The sequence below is a fragment of the Nematolebias whitei genome, chromosome 13 (assembly GCF_014905685.2).
Source record: "Nematolebias whitei isolate Nwh7 chromosome 13, NemWhi1, whole genome shotgun sequence".
Lineage (NCBI taxonomy): Eukaryota > Metazoa > Chordata > Actinopteri > Cyprinodontiformes > Rivulidae > Nematolebias > Nematolebias whitei.
This window is the reverse complement of record NC_056510.1, coordinates 47872090-47884412: the sequence shown is the minus strand read 5'-3', so window position 1 is coordinate 47884412 and position 12323 is coordinate 47872090. Positions and strand designations below refer to the sequence as shown.

General features: G+C 41.8%; 1 protein-coding gene across 1 annotated transcript in view; it reads right to left on the bottom strand.

Annotated features, from left to right (window-relative positions):
• Nucleotides 1-12323, bottom strand: part of trim45 (tripartite motif containing 45) — a 147259-nt gene that overhangs the window by 87297 nt on the left and 47639 nt on the right. The window contains exon 3 of the mRNA XM_037686737.1: nt 5382-5701. Coding sequence (XP_037542665.1) covers nt 5382-5701 — 320 coding nt within the window. The remainder of the gene's footprint in view (nt 1-5381; nt 5702-12323) is intronic.

The following is a 12323-nucleotide window of genomic DNA, read 5'->3' as shown; positions in this document are numbered from 1 at the left end:
GTATAGGTTTCAGCTTAGACAGCCGTCTCAGCTGAAAAAAACAGGATTTGACCATCATGTTTACGTGACTGTTGAGTTTTAAGAACGGGTCCATTATCACCCCCAGATTAGTGACCTTTTGTTTCTCTAGCGGGGCTAGAGAGAAAAGGTCAATGTCATGGTTCATGCGTGAGCCACTGGGATGGAACAGCATGACTTCAGACTTCTTCTCATTGAAGCTTAAGAAGTTTAAAGCCATCCAGTCCCGGATGTCAGCCAGGCAGTCAAGAAGAGGCTGAATAGAGCGTGTGCCTCTGTGCCTCAGGGGGAAGTAAATTTGGCAATCATCGGCGTAGAAATGAAAGGGTATGTTGTGCTTGCGGAAAATAGCACCTAGTGGCAGCAGGTATAAAGAAAAGAGAAGGGGACCGAGGATGGACCCCTGCGGTACCCCCCACTGGAGCGCTGTCGATGCCGAACTAAAATCTTTGATATTGACACAGAAGGTTCTGTCAGAGAGGTAGGACCCAAACCATTTAAGGGCTGACCCTGTGATGCCCACCCACTGCTCCAGTCTAGAAACGAGGATCTTGTGGTCGATGGTGTCAAAAGCAGATGTCAGGTCCAATAGGACAAGCAGCACAGAATCACCTGCATCTGTGGATATGAAAATGTCATTAAAAACCTTCAGTAGAGCAGTTTCAGTGCTATGGAGAGATTTGAAGTCAGATTGGAATAACTCTAGGATAGCGTGATCCCCCAAAAACTGTTTCAACTGAGACTCCACAATTTTTTCCAGTAGTTTAGAGGTGAATGGGAGTCTGGAGACAGGCCGGAAGTTGGAAGACTGAGGGGTCAAGGTTAGGTTTTTTCAGGAGGGGCTGGACAGCAGCATGTTTAAAAGTTTTTGGCACCACACCTGAGGATAAACTGCTATTCAGAATAGCGAGAATAAAAGGACCCAGGGTAGGAAAAACTTCCTTTAGTAGTCGAGGGGGGACCACATCAAAGGGGGAACCAGATGGCTTCATGCTGCACATTACCTGCTCTAGAGAAGACAGAGAGATGGGCTCAAAGTGGTCAAACACAGCCACACACTGAGATGGGATGGACAGATCATGAGCTGGTGGAGAAATGAGTGCCCGGGTGTTTGCCACTTTTTCTAAAAAGAAATGGAGGAAGTTTTCACACAGCTCAGTTGAGGCTTCCAGAGGTGAAGGCTCACGGAGGTGTAGAACTGAGTTCAGGGTGGAGAAAAGAACTCGGGGGTTGTGGGAGTTGGAGACAATTAAATCAGAGAAGAATTTACATTTGGCAGCTTTAACGGTTTTCTGATAGTGACGCCAACTCTCCCTTAACATTTGAAAAGAAACCTGCAGCCTGTCCTTCCTCCACCTTCGTTCAGCTCTGCGACACTGCCGCCTAACGGCTCGAGTGACGTCATTCAGCCAAGGCTCTGATCTAAGTTTCGTTTTTCTGGTTTTAAGGGGAGCAACACGGTCCAGAACATCTAAACAGGCAGAGTTGAACTGAGAGGTTAGCTCCTCAGTGGTAAGAGACACCGAGAGCCGTTCGATGCGCTCAGAGTTAAAACCTTCATTAAAACGAGCAGCAGTGAAACGGTTAATGGAACACGTACGTGCAGGAACGCACGTCTTAGCAGTAGGACAGGGGGGGGGGGGTTGAGGTCAAACATTACAGGCATGTGATCTGAAAAAACATTGTCACCGATTTTCAAATTAGAAACAGAGACATCGCGTGTTAAAACGAGGTCCAGCGTGTGACCGTGTTCTTGGGTGGGACCGTTTACCTTCTGAGTTAAATTAAAAGAGTCCAATAAATCTAGAAAGTCCTTCACTAAGGGCTTCTCCTGACAACACACATGCAAATTAAAGTCACCAATAAACAAAAAGTGAGTGTATCTCTGTGTGATATCAGCCAAAAAGTCAGAGAATTCATTTATGAAGTCCTTGGATCGAGGGGGACGGTAGACGAGCGCGCACAGAACCGTAGGAGAGTGTCCGAGTTCAAAGACGCTTAGCTCAAAGCTGGCGTGGGACACCGGGATGGACAACTGTTTACAGGCCAAGTTTGCTTTAAAAACTGTTAGTAATCCCCCACCCGCGCCGACCTGATGGCCGCGGGGCATTGAAACACAGACAGTTCGGGGGTAGTAGTTCCACTAAGGCACTGGACTCACCATCAGAAATCCAAGATTCCGTGACGAACAGAAAATCCAACTCCTGATCTTTAAAAAAGTCATTGAGGATAAACGTCTTGTTGGAAACAGACCTTGCGTTGATTAAACACATCCTGATAGAGTCCAACGCAGGCACAGCCGTGGAGGGAGAAGCGCGCGCCAGCGGGCGCAGGTTATGAAGAACAGCTCCTCCAGGTCTGCTGGTGCGGCACACAGGTAAACAACTCCAGGTGTTTACATGGACTGAGCGTGCGGGCAGCTGGCCAGCAGCCGGGCCCCGGGAGCACCATGGGTCAGAGAGGAGAAGATCCAGAGCGAGTCCTGATAGAATAATCCACACTTTGCCTCAGTTTCACCAAAATCCCTGCACGCTTCCCATGACGTCTGTGACGTTTCCTCCATGGAGAAAGGCCAGGGTCACGCAGAAGAAATGCAGGAATCTCAGACAGGACCGGTGGAGGAGAGTGCTGACCACTGTACAAAAACTCTGCAGGCATTTCAGCAAATGTACGGAGCTCCAAAAGTGCCCGACGATCATACTGAAAATATGACTCGGCACACTGCACCAACCATTGTAAAAATAACAAAAATACAATACAAGCAGAGAGCGAGAGACGGGCAGCCCTACACACTGGCGCCATCTTGGAAACATGAAACAGATCAGCAGCAACATGATTATCCTGGTTATATATCCATAAGGCTGCACAAACTCAAGTTCATGTTGCTGTTTGACGTATTGTTTTGATTGTTTACTGCTATTAGTGCTTAGTGTATTATTATTAGATGTTTTTTAGTTGATATTTTTCTTAATTCATATCTTAGATATGTGGGGAGTGGTGGCGCAGAGGTTAGAGAGGTGGGCTTGTGATCCGAAGATCGCCGGTTCACGCCCCGGCCCCGACAACATCAAAAATTGTGGGTGGGGTAGGTGAAACACCCACACTTGCCCCCACCCTCATTCACCCCACTCTGGGCCCATGAGCAAGGCCCTTAACCCCACCATGTGCTCCCTAAAACAGGTCTCTCTTGCAAATGAGTTCTCGTGGCTCAATGAGACTAACCTGGATAAATAAAGGCTAAATGAAAAAAAAAAAAAATAGATCTTATTACTGTTTTTCTTTTACATTTTGTTGTCTGTAACTGGGACCCTGTGTACATAATTTCATCCCAATTCAGTATTTATTCAACTTTTTTTTTTTTACTTTAAAAATAAAATAAAAACAAGTCCTTATCGGCACAAATAAAGTGATGTGGAACATGTTGCATCTGTTCTTACCGAGCACAGAAGCTGCAGCGTTGTGCTGCTCTGTGAGGTGCAGCTGGGCTGTGATGGAGCTCTGTCAGGTGTAGACTCCTCTGATGGAGCAGGAGCAGAAGCCGGGAGGCTTGGAGGGTTTAATGTGGAGTTTAGAGACAAACCGTCACACGTTGAAATACGTTCTGGATAAAATACAGTGAGAAACGGGACCGGAGGACAGTTGGCGTTTATGCAAATTAGCTTAGCATGGTAGCACCGATGTTGTCCTATTATGGCGTCAGCCTCTTTTGTTAGTTAAAAATATGTTCAGAACCGATGGGTTGAATAACTTAAAATATGTTTAAAGTTAGAAAACACTCACCATCTTCTATAAATGATTCAAGTAGAGCAGTGGCCGTGTCCAAACCACCCTCCAATCGCTCCATCTAGCTCGCTTCGACTTTTTTCGTCGGCCACCAAGCACAACAACACCTGCACTTCTGCATTTGACCACGGCTTTGATATTATTGTTTTTGTATAGCTTCAAAATACTAAAAGATACGCTCCTCGAGTTATCGCTAATAGCAAGCGGGAGAGAAAAAATGGTGGATCGGGTAGTTTGGAAAGACTCCACAGACTCCTCCTCCCGACCAATCAGTGACCGACAGTGTTTCTGACGTCACGGCTCGGCTCGCTTGGACTCCTTGAGAAACCGAGCCAGAATTTAGGGAGGCGAGCCAGTCCCAGGAACCATGGAAAAGACCTCAAACACGGGCCAAGCCAGAAATATCCGACCCGCACCGTGATAGTGGAAAATCAATCAACCTTTATTTAGTAAATCCCATTGAGCCTCGAGGACTCATTTACAAAAGGGAAAAGGGGCATTAAACAGGGTTTCTTTTTCAGAAACAGATCCTGTCTAACTGAATGCTAGGAAACGCCTTGTATCGGTGACTTTCCTTCCCGCCATTGATTACGGTGACATTATTTACATGAACGCTCCTACAAGAACCCTGCAGATGTTGGATGCTGTCTATCGTGGTGCAATAAGATTCATAACTGGCTATGCTTATCGTACCCATCACTGCACCCAGTATTCACTGGTTAACTGGTCACCGTTAACTTCACGCAGACTCTCTCACTGGTACATTTTCATCTTTAAATCACTTCTTGGTCTGCTGCCTTCATACATCTCCTCCTACATGTCTCTGTGTGAGTGCAGCTACAGCATGCGCTCTCAGGACATTATTACCTGCAGTGTCCCTCAGTGAGGACTGAACTTGGCAAAAGGTCCTTCTCCTACTCTGCTCCTGTTGCCTGGAATATCTTGCAAAAAGATCTGAAGCTCTCGACCTTGACCTCTCTAAGTGACTTTAAACATCTGTTAAGTTTCTGCAAGAACCAGTGCAGACATGTTCCTGTTTTTAGTTTTCTACACCGCCTTATAATCTAGCTGTTTTTTTCACTACTTTTTTTCCTTTTGACTCTCCTTTTAGTTGCCATTTTATTTTAATTTGTAAAAAAAAATCTGTATGCCTTATTTATGATTGTCTATTGTTGTTGTTGTTGTTGTTATCCACTGTTGTCATCACTCTTTTTTAAAGAAATCAGGTCTCTCGTAAATGAGTCCCCAAGGCTCAATGGGATTAACCTGTCTAAATAAAGGTTGAATGCATGAATAGTGTCCTTTGGCTTAATGGCACGTGTATGAACCTGCTATGTTTTACGTGTAAACAACCTCAAAGTAAAATGCCTGAAGGTCTGTCGATTCATTTCAACATTCTTTCAGTAGTTAAGGAATTCCTTTTAAACACCTCGAGATGACAGCAACAATGTGATCTGCACTGACTTCTGTTACTGTTATGAATAAAAAGTAGCAGTGCTACAAATAATCCTACTTAATTTTTTTAATCAAAGCCAAAACATGAAACGAGATATAAAACTACTTTTCTGTTAGACGTTTACCTTCCCCTTCAGTGGTGCATCGGCTGACATCCAAGGTCCTTGAGTTGATCACACCCACCAGTGGATAGCCCTCTATCTCTCCTGCAGGCTCTATGGGTAGGAAGCATATACTGCTGCTGTCGTCAGGGGCCAACGCTGCCAGGTGGGGTTTATAACTGCTCTCCGCCAGACTAGTGAGTCTCCTAAGAGTGACTCCTTTAGTGTTGAGGATCTCAGTATCAGAACCACAGCTCAGGAGTCGCTCTGCAAACTCCACGCCGCCTCGGACGTCCAGCAGGGCCTGCTGCAGCTGTGCCTCCTGCAGGTGGAGGTGGTTCCTGCTAGACAAAAAAGATGGGTAATCCAAATAATTAAAGGTGAGAATCTTCCTGCTACACTGCCCAAACAACAGTGTGTAGCTTCTATAAGCACTTACTGAAATTTCATAACATACCTGCAAACTCAGAAGGAATGAAAAAGGTGATAAACCTAGTGGACCCCCCCAGAAGATTTTGTGATTTTTTTAAACGTGTAAATTAATTAGGGGGGGTCCTAAAAGAGGAGTTGGCAAAAGAATGTAGTAGAGGTGAAGAGAGTGTCAGATAGGGTGATGTGCCTGGAGGTAGAAGTAGAAGGTCTGATGCTAAACATCGTCAGTGGTTATGCTCCACTAGTTGGATGTGATGAGGAGGAGAAAGATACATTTTGGAAAGATCTGGATGAAGTGATAGAGTATTCCGAGGGAAGAGAGAGTGGTGATCGGAGCAGACCTGAATGGACATGTTGGTGAAGGAAACAGAGGAAAGGAAACAGAGGGGATGAGGAAGTGATGGTGTCAAGGAAAGAAACCAGAAAGGACAGATGGGGGTGGATTTTGCCAAGAGAATGGAAATGGCTATAGTCAATACCTATTTCCAAAAGAGGGAGGAACACAGAGTGACCTATAAGAGTGGAGGAAGGAGTACGCAGGTCGACTACATTCTGTGTAGAAGAGGAAACCTGAGGGAGATTGGAGACTGTAAGGTTGTGGCAGGGGAGAGCGTGGCCAGACAGCATCGGATGGTTGTGTGTAGAATGACTGTTGTTGTGAAGAAGAGAAAAAGAGTAAAATCAGAGAAGAAGACCAAATGGTGGAAGCTGAAGAAGGAAGAATGTTGTGAGAAATTCAGAGAGGAGCTGTTAAAGGCTCTGAGTAGTAAGAAAGAGCTTCCAAATGACTGGGCTACTAAAGCAACAGTAATTTAGAGCAACAGGTAGGAAGGTACTTGATGTGTCATCTGGACAGAGAATGGATGATAAGGAAACCTGGTGGTGGAATAGTGAAGTGCAGGACGCCGTCCAAAGAAAGAGATTAGCCAAGAAGAAATATGACAGTGAGAGGACTGAAGAGAGGAGACAGGAATATAAGGAGATAGGACGTAGAGCAAAGAGGGAAGTAGCTAAGGCAAAGCAGAAGATGTATGATGAGTTGTATGGGAGACTGGACACCGAGGTTGTTTTCACACCTGATAGTCCGGTAGACTCGACTCGGTTGGGGACCAATATTCATAGCATTTTGTTTACATTTGAGCTGGTGCGTTTGCATTCACACTGCACTGTGCAGTCGAGCCAACCTGTTCAAACCAACCTGTTCCCCCACTCGCCTGTGGGGGCGCTGCACCAAGAACTACTGAAAGAAATGACACAAAAACATAGAATCTTATTTGAAACTGCTGACTAAGGCTAAGGCTAAATACGGTAAGATTGTTATTCATGTCGGCAGTAATGACACCCGGTTACGCCAATCGGAGGTCACTAAAATTAACGTTGCTTCAGTGTGTGACTTTGCTAAAACCATGTCGGACTCCGTAGTTTTCTCTGGCCCCCTCCCCAACCTGACCAGCGATGACATGTTCAGCTGTATGTCGTCGTTTAACCGCTGGGTGTCCAGGTGGTGTTCTGACAACGACGTGGGCTACATAGATAACTGGAGTTCTTTCTGGGGAAAACCTGGTCTGATGCGGAGAGATAGCATCCATCCCACTTTGGATGGAGCCACTCTTCTTTCTAGAAATATGGCTGATTTTGTTTATCCCCCAAATTATTGACAACCCAGGGTCCAGTCCAGGAAGCAGAGTTGTAGTCCTCCACACCTCTCTGCTGCTTCTCCTCTGTACACCACCCACACCCCCATTGAAACAGTGTCAACTCGCCCACGGCTCAAATTAAATAAACCGAAAATCAGCTCTAAAAATATAAACCATAAAAATCTGATTAAAATAAACACAGTTACTTTACCAGAGCAAAATCATAAAATCATTAAATGTGGATTATTGAACATCAGATCTCTTTCCTCTAAATCCCTGTTAGTTAATGAACTGATAACTGATCATCATATTGATTTATTGTGTCTGACAGAAACTTGGCTACAACAGGAGGATTTTGTTGGTATAAATGAATCCACTCCTGTTAATTATTTAAATTTTCATGTTCCTAGAACTGGCCGAGGTGGAGGAGTAGCTTCTATTTTTCAGTCAGGATTATTGATTAATGCCAAACCAGTTATTAGTTATGATTCTTTTGAATCACTGTCCCTCAGTCTTTCTCATCCAAAATGGAAATCAGAAAAGCCACTTTTACTAGTTGTTATATATTGTCCACCAGGCGCTTACTCTCAGTTTTTGTCTGAATTCTCAGAATTATTAACTGACTTGTTATTAAATACTGATAAAATCATCATAATGGGTGATTTCAATATTCATGTAGATGTTGAAAGTGATAGCTAAAGCATAGCCTTTAATAATTCAATAGACTCATCGGGTTTTACCCAAAACGTCCGCAAATCTACTCATTCTTATAATCACACTCTTGATTTAGTTCTGACCTATGGTGTAGAGATTAAGGACTTGGTAATAATTCCTCAAAATCCTATTCTGTCTGACCATTTTTTAATAACTTTGAGTTTACATTAAATGACTACACAGTCACTGAGAGTAAATTTCATCTCAGCAGGTGCTTATCAGAAAATGCTGTAACCAAATTTAAACAATCTCTTCCATCAATGTTTCCTCTGTCTTGCAGAGTAATGCATCAGAGAACAGAGACAGATCATCTAGTTGATCATCTTACAACTTCAATGCAAACTTCACTTTTCAGATAATGTTATCAAAAATATGGACCATTGCAGATGTTTCTAAAACATTACTTATCAAATATACATGTCTTTGTTCACTTTTAACTCTGTCTACTTAACCTGATGTCTGTTCTACATTTAATGTCTACAGAAGTCTGTCTTATCCGGATGGTTTCAAACTGTTAACATTTATTTATCGTGATAGTAGTTTCTTTTTTCTTTTGATAAATTTAAATGCTTATTGTCAATTACCCTGTGACGTGTGCTGATGACCACTTGACCAGGTCACCCTTGTGAAAGAGATCTCGATCTCAACGGGCTCTACCTGGTAAAATAAAGGTGATTGATTGATTGATTGATTGATTGACTTGATAAAATTGCTCCAGTGAAATAGAAAGTAATCAATCAGAGGAAACTGGCTCCTTGGTTCAATTCTGAGTTACGTACTTTAAAGCAGCATCTAGAAACCAGGAGAGAAAATGGCACTCTACTAATGTTGAAGAATTTTATTTAACTTGGAAAGATAGTCTGCTAACATATAAAAAAGCTCTCCGTAAAGCTAGAACTTTATATTACTCATCTTTAATAGAGGAGAATAAAAATAACCCTAGGTTTCTGTTTAGTACTACTGCTAGACTAATTAAAAGTCCCATTTCTGTTGAACCATGTATCCCTACAACTATAAGTAGTGATGACTTCATGAGATTCTTTATAAATAAAATTATTTCAATTAGAGAGAAAATTCAAACCATCCTTCCTTCTACAATCTCTAGTCCCCTGTCAAATGAGGCAACTTTAAAAATTTCACTAGAGCCTGATTTATGTTTGGACAGTTTTTGTCCTGTTGAGCTCTCTGAATTGTCAAAAATAATAACCTCATCCAAACCATCCACATGTCTGCTAGATCCCATCCCAACCAGACTGTTTAAAGAGGTATTCCCCCTAATTAATGTCCACATTTTGGATCTACTTAATTTGTCTTTAATGGATGGTTATGTACCACAGCGCTTTAAGGTTGCTGTAATTCAGTCCTTCTCAAATAGTGGGGCGCGCCCCCCTGGGGGGGCCCGGGGCAATGCTATGGGGGGCGCATGTGACCCTAGAAAACATGCTTTTTTTGCCGCAGGGAGGAGTTTCCCCCCCCCCCACTATTATCATTTTGTTGCGTGCGTTCCTAATAATAAAGTTATGAACAAATATGGCTGCCTTGTTGTTTTGGGAGCCATGCACGAACCGTGTCTCTCCTCTGCTGCTGACATGATGAATAAACTCCGACAGTCACCTCCTCCGTCCTCTGCTGCTGTTTTTATGTCCATGCGCTCTGGACGTCACTCACAGCGCACATGCAACAAAGAGTAAACTCCAGCGAGAGCGACACCTGCCCACTCTTTCCTCTTTCGCATTGACAAAATGTTTTAGTTGTAGTGAACTAGATGACCTCAAATCTACCAGATGGACAGAGACTGTTATTTTCATTGATCTGAATAAGTCTGGGCCATCTGATGACTTTCTTTCTTGAATTAATCAAGCAGAAAAGACAATCCTCTATAATCATTACTGTCTTACAAATGTTTTGATAATCAAATTGTGTTAGTTCACTCAATGCTTATAGGTTGAAAAGAACTACTCATCTTTATTTTACATAAACAGTAAGTAATGATTTTTATTCCTCATTCAAAGAAGAAATCACCTGAATATGCATTTCTTGATTTTCTGTCTGAAATGAGCCAAGGCGTAAGTGTGTGAAAGTTGAAGCTTCGGTCAACTAAATGTTTACTGAAGAAGAAATGTCATGTTTTACTATTTGAAAAGATTACCAAGTGTGAGACTCCACGAAGTCTGGCCGACTGCAATAATCTTTTCTGTATGTTGAAAACAATCCTTGACTTTTGATAATAACTTACGTCAAAAAACCACACCTCTTTCTGGTACATCCACGAATCAGAAAGCTCTAAATTGAACCGGAAGTCGACCCAAATAAAATGTGGCAACTTCCCAGTTCATGTTAGAATGAACGGAGAATGGAAAAGATTCAGAGAATGAAAAAGTTCTCAAGGAGTTCAGAAGAGAACTAGAGTTATGGAGAGTTTTGGAGTCTGAGAAGATCTGAAAGAGTCTGAGAGCTGCTGACAATGAAGAGTCAGAGTTGCCGAGAATCCAGAGACGTTGTGGAATTATAATTTCTGTTTGAACGACCCACGCATGACTCTCCAAGGATTTTAGCAGTTCTCAACGGAGACGCTGAAAAAGTCTGAAGGGTTCTTACTGAGCTGATGAACTTCAACAAGGTAAAGTTCTTCTTCGACCAAGTGTACCGTGGACTAGCTGAGATCTGACGAAGCGTGCAATTTCTGGTCAAACAGATTAAATTCCCTCACATATTCCTCTGTAAGATAAATCTCAATTTCCTCTTAAACTCACCTCTCTCTCATAAATCAGTACAGATATTTTTAGAAATATCTGAAGCAAAGTCCTCAAATCACCGCCGAGTGATTTGAAGTTCATTTTCTGTGAAACTGTCTGTTATTATTTTCATATTTTGCCAAATTAATGTAAATGTGTGATGTTAAACTTTGATTCTGAAAATAAATGACTCCATTCATTTGATGGGTCAAAGGTAATGACGTCTCTCGTTCACATTTCTGTTAAATTCAATGCACGGCATTTACAGTCAGAAAAATGAAGAACTCGTGAAAAGTATGCATAAATATATACCACATATATTTGTCATACAACAAGTGACACGTACCCACGTGACTCACTACATAGTTTTATTGATAAGTTTGTCAAAGCACAATTTACAGAAGTAATGTTAATAAATGTTGGACTCTATTCTTTGCTAACAAAAATAATTTACCTCCTCAGTTAAGCTGCTGTGTTTTGATGATCTGGACGCTTGTCACCCACAGCAGGTGACAAAGAGTAAACTCAAAGCGAGAGGGTTACCTGTCCTCTCTTTTCTTTTTCATGTTGACAATTTTTATTGTTTGTTGTATCGATGAGTGTGCTCATTGATCCTGAATTCCTGATTTTGATTTTTTAAAAATCAGCATAAATTGTTTAATTCATTTCTGTTTTGTAGGTCAAAGTGTTTTATATAACACTCCTGAGTTAAAATGTTGCTGATCAATTTGAATTTATTATTATTTATTGATTATATTTTATTTTTCAGTATCAAAAGGTCATAAATGTTTAGAGTTTAAAAAATGATTTTTTTCCGGCAAATTCATGCACTGTAAGTTGTTTCTGTTACAGACTAAAAAAACAATGTTAATAAAGTTATTCTTCATTGTAAGTTGATCTATATTCTTTTTTTTTTCTTTAATGTTAATAAGGACACAATGTTAGGCAGAGGTGTACTTATAAAATTTTTTATAGACATACTATTTACAGTCGTAGCGGAGAGTTGGGGGGGGCGCAAAATGTTTACTTCTTTCTGGGGGGGGGGCACAACAGAAAATAATTGAGAAGCACTGCTGTAATTAAACCTTTACTTAAGAAGTCTGATCTTGATTCAGAAATTCTGGCCAACTATAGACCTATATCTAATCTAACTTTCATCTCAAAAATTCTAGAGAAAATAGTTGCAGGTCAGTTGCATGAACATCTACAAAGAAATAATCTGAAGAGTTTCAGTCAGGGTTTAGAGTTTATCATAGCACAGAAACAGCACTAGTAAAAGTAACTAATGATATTCTCATGGCCTCAGACAATGGACTTGTGTCTATATTGGTCCTGTTAGACCTCAGTGCTGCGTTTCAATCAACCTTTATTTAGACAGGTAAATCCCATTGAGTCTCGAGGACTCATTTACAAGAGAGACCTGATTTCAACAAAGAAAGATGACAACA